The 3,849-nt window shown below is 46.7% G+C and overlaps 1 protein-coding gene across 5 annotated transcripts; it reads right to left on the minus strand.

Annotated features, from left to right (window-relative positions):
• Nucleotides 1–275: 275 nt before the first annotated feature.
• LOC122006197 (zinc finger CCCH domain-containing protein 53-like) lies at nucleotides 276–3,628 on the minus strand. 5 transcript variants are annotated; one of them, XM_042561608.1, is made up of 9 exons: nucleotides 2,247–3,628; nucleotides 2,024–2,176; nucleotides 1,754–1,939; nucleotides 1,560–1,654; nucleotides 1,209–1,490; nucleotides 1,043–1,133; nucleotides 828–956; nucleotides 707–741; nucleotides 276–625 (listed from the first exon to the last, which is right to left on the minus strand). In XM_042561608.1, exons 1-8 carry the CDS (start codon nucleotides 3,182–3,184, stop codon nucleotides 708–710), a joined length of 1,908 nt encoding a protein of 635 aa, XP_042417542.1. In that variant the 5' UTR covers nucleotides 3,185–3,628; the 3' UTR covers nucleotides 276–625; nucleotide 707. The 5 variants fall into 5 exon arrangements, with proteins under 5 accessions (XP_042417542.1, XP_042417544.1, XP_042417543.1 ...); XM_042561610.1 differs by having other exon boundaries at nucleotides 276–741; nucleotides 2,247–3,177; nucleotides 3,289–3,627; XM_042561609.1 differs by having other exon boundaries at nucleotides 276–741; nucleotides 1,760–1,939; nucleotides 2,247–3,627.
• Between the last annotated feature and the right edge of the window lie 221 nt (nucleotides 3,629–3,849).

Consider the following 3,849-nt stretch of genomic DNA (forward strand, 5'->3'; position numbering starts at 1 on the left):
TTTTGCAAATCAGATTGCACCCTTATTTCGGCATGCCAACAATACCTATTTAGATTTCTGATGTTCATAGATGGCCCTCTCGTTCGCTGGCGTCTTAGAGCAGCCGCAGCAATTCTCTTGGAACATGTCCCATCACAATCTGCGTGTTTCTTTCATCCTTATTCCTACAAACTTATAGATTTCAAGGAACCTTTCTTATTAAATCAAGCTGAAGAGTTGTAGTTTGTTTCTCTACCGAGTTATATCCCTGCATCAAAATAGATAAGCAGTTTAAATACAACAAAAAAAAGCCACTGTATAGTATATCTATTTTATAACGTTCTAGTAGTACATTTCTGTCTATATGTTCGTCACAACCAAAGATGACAGAAAGTGACCAAAAGCGGCGGGGATTGCTCCCCCATTTGATTCCTGCGGTGTGCATTTTTTCTTGCTCAGCTCTCCAGAAATCACTTTGTTGCCTTGATGACTGTACTGTTTATCTTCTGTTTGTTTGTTTCTCTGTTTCTGAGGTTTTGATAAGCAACTATAGCTAGTAGTATTAGTACGCTGGGTGACTGCTTGATTACTAGTGGTAACACCTTCTCCTTTGCAGAAGCTTGCACTTGCCCATGGCTTTTGTATCCTGTCAGTAAGGAACTATTCATAAAATCCATATGATAGAAGAGAGCTATTCTTGCCTTATTTGAGGAAAGCTAAGCTCAACTCTACATTCCAATGGCTCCAGAACTGGAAGACAACCTAGAAGCAAAGAAAAGACTCATGTTTCAACTAGTAGTATTGCTTGATGCAACTGATAATTAAGGTTGTTAAACTTGTTGTGTTACCTTTTCATCGGCGAGAAACATGATTTGTAGGAGGCCATGTCTGCTTCGAGTGTGAAAGGATCCGCAGCATTGATGATTGATAACTTGGTTGGTGAAGCAAAAGGGCTATTGGGCAAGTTATGATCGATGCTGCAGGCATGTTTTACAGACAGAGATCAAAACAAATACTGTATCCTGGCGACATTATTGAACAAATGAATTGGTAGCTTTTTTACCTTTGGTCGACACTGCTATCTTCATTTTGATCAGCAGAGTTGACTGCATTGGAGGAGAAATAATTAGAGGTGTTCAACTTCAGCTCTGCACCTACAATGCGAACAAGAACATTCCAATTCTGCACAAGAAAGAAGAATCTACAGTAGTTTGTAAGGTATAGCTCACCTCCAATTGGAGAGTGTTCTTGGCTACTACTGCTACAGCTGCCATTTCTACTTGAGTCAACTGTAGGTATACTGATACATGCAGGAGCTGCGCTAGTAGGAAAGTTGATGGAAGCTGGAGGAGAGGAGCAAAGGCTACGGTTCTTGAGATCATGGAGCTGAAGACTCATTAACCTTCTTGCTTGCAATTTGATTTCCCGCTGCAATTCGATAGCTTGCAGCTCCTCCTCCAGCTTCCTTCGCAGCAGCTCCTGGCTACCGCTGTTGTACAAAACCCTAGCTCCTGCCATTTCATCGGGATCAAGCTTTCAGCCAAATGTAACTTGAAAACAAAGAAGAACCAAAAACTAACCGAGCAGTTGAAGATCATAAGGATCTCCTCTAGATTCAATGCCGGTGGGAGTAGTGCAGCCGTAAAAATCGCCCCTTTCACCTTGCTGTTGTTTCCTGAATGAATTAAGACGAGACCATGAACTACATACAGCATGCATGTTGAACAAAATTCCACATTTATGAGCGAGGGAGATGAGGAAGAAATAAGAATGCCTGTACTTGTCGAGAACTTTGCCCTTCTCCTTATAAGGCTTGACAAGAACCCGAGCGTCACAGACGAAATGTGGATTCCCTTTGGCTAAGATCAGCTTCACTGTCTCCGGGTAGCTGAAGGTGACAAAGCCAAACATTCGCTTCTGTTGATACGGGATCCTCACAACCTGAACGGGTCCATAGATGCTATGGATTCCAATAACAAACATTGAAACAGAGATTGGATGCAAAGCTAATTGCTATTGAAGATCTAGTAATTAAAGAACAAACCTGAAGTAGTTAGAGACGTCTTCTTCAGTGAAAGTGCTATCTGAGGGAAAAGTTAAATAGATCTGCCTCGAGCCTGGATTTACCATTGCTGCTAAGTCGCTTCTTTCAATCGGTATTCGCAACAGAGCTGCCGCCGCCGCCGCTGCTGCGGCCCTGTTGACTGACAAAATGTGCATTAGTTCATAATCGAATTCCACAAACCGAAGAGAAAAAAAGATGCGACCTTTGGCATTCATTTTGTTGCTGTTGGAGCAAGAAGTCGAGTGATTTGGTGGTCGTTGATGGAGAGGACGGGAGCGAACCTATGGGAGAGTATGGGAAGGCTGACGCCGTTAGCTGTGACGCGCCACTGATCCTCTGGCTTTGGGCGGCCGCCGTTATGGTATCCTCCGGAAGGCCGTGAAGGAAGCGGCACGCGGAGCCTTCTTTGCAGTAACCTCTGGAGTAATATGGGCACGGCTTACAGCCGATTCCCCCGGTGGCGGAGTAAGAACGGAGCGGGAGGTCGGTAGCAGACCAGCTCCGGCGATGGTGATTTACGTTGACCTCCCATCCTACCCTGTAAGGAAACGGTACCCATGCTATGCCGCCGCTGGAGCTACGGCACAGCACATCAGGGTAGGAGAGATCACCGGAGGCGGAAGATTTGTTGTCAATAGGATGTGAGCGGTCGCTGGTGGCAGGATCGCTCAGGAAGGAGAGATGATCTTGAAGTTGGAACTCGTCGATGGTGGGATCACCGGCAGCGACACCGCCGTGGGAACTGAGTAGCTCGTTGAAGCCTCGGAGTTCGTCGGAGCTTCTACCGGAGCGGGAGAAAGCCGGCGGAGGAGCGAACGAGGTGGGGAAGGGGACTCCGGCGAGGGAGGAAAAGAGGGAGGAGTTCTGGTTGCCGCGGGGGCTGAAGAAGGAAGGGGAAGCGGATGGAAGCGGCGGTCCGGTGAGGCCGAGGTCCCCGCGAGCCTTGAGGACGACGGAGTGGAGCAGGGCGTCGGAGGCGAAGGCGAGACGGATCATCTCCTTGTCGCCCTGCTCCTGAATCAAAACATAGCCCATGATCTTGGCTGCGTTCTCCACATCCAAACTCTGTATCCTCGCCATCACCACCCGCGTCGCCTCGTACACGTCCATGTTAAAACCCCTTCTCTCCTTAGCTGTCATTACAACCTCGCCTTCCTCAGGAAAACCGAACAAAGCAGTAAAGGAGAAACAAGTGTCTATGAGAAGAGATCAGATCAGATCAACTATAAAGTGACCGAGCATACAACAAGTGAAGTAAGAGGATCGGGAGCTCAGTTGGCCATTAATGGAGCAAACTCCTTTCGGCCTCGGACAGCAACACCAACGTTCCCTGCTCCTCCGAACTCCGATTGCAGTCTACTTACTATGGGCGTTGATCCCCCCCTACAAAATAGTCCAATCCAGCTGCCTCTCCAGCCTCCAGCTCGTCTTTGCTTTTACCTCTAAAAAAAAACCTTTTTTTTTCCTTCTGGGTACGGTAGCAGCGTGGAGCAAACTCAACAGAGACAGGGAGCGCGCAGAGTGGAGCTGAGCCAGAGCGAGGAGAGAGAGAGAGAGAGGAGATTGCTGTTGCGGATGGACAAATTGATAAGAGAGAGACAGAGTGGATGGATTGATTAGATGTATTGAGACCGATTGTAGGCCAGGCAGACACCGTAGCTGGAACCTGAAATCTCCGTAATTTATCTCCGTGGATTCAGTTGATCAGAGGGTTCAGTTGATGAGGATGAAAGATTTATTATAAAAAATAATTTTGATGAGCGTCTATTTAAAAAAAATCATCCCTTATTGATTTGATGATTGAT

This window comes from Zingiber officinale, chromosome 7B (assembly GCF_018446385.1).
Source record: "Zingiber officinale cultivar Zhangliang chromosome 7B, Zo_v1.1, whole genome shotgun sequence".
Lineage (NCBI taxonomy): Eukaryota > Viridiplantae > Streptophyta > Magnoliopsida > Zingiberales > Zingiberaceae > Zingiber > Zingiber officinale.

Excerpts from the sequence above, each read along its gene's own strand:
- LOC122006197 (XM_042561608.1), bottom strand. The coding sequence starts at position 3,184 with ATGACAGCTAAGGAGAGAAGGGGTTTTAACATGGACGTGTACGAGGCG. Across the intron at positions 2,177-2,246 it reads CAACAAAATGAATGCCAAAG|GGCCGCAGCAGCGGCGGCGG; the intron begins GTCGCATCTTTT and ends GTCAGTCAACAG. Across the intron at positions 1,655-1,753 it reads AAAGTTCTCGACAAGTACAG|GAAACAACAGCAAGGTGAAA; the intron begins GCATTCTTATTT and ends TAATTCATTCAG.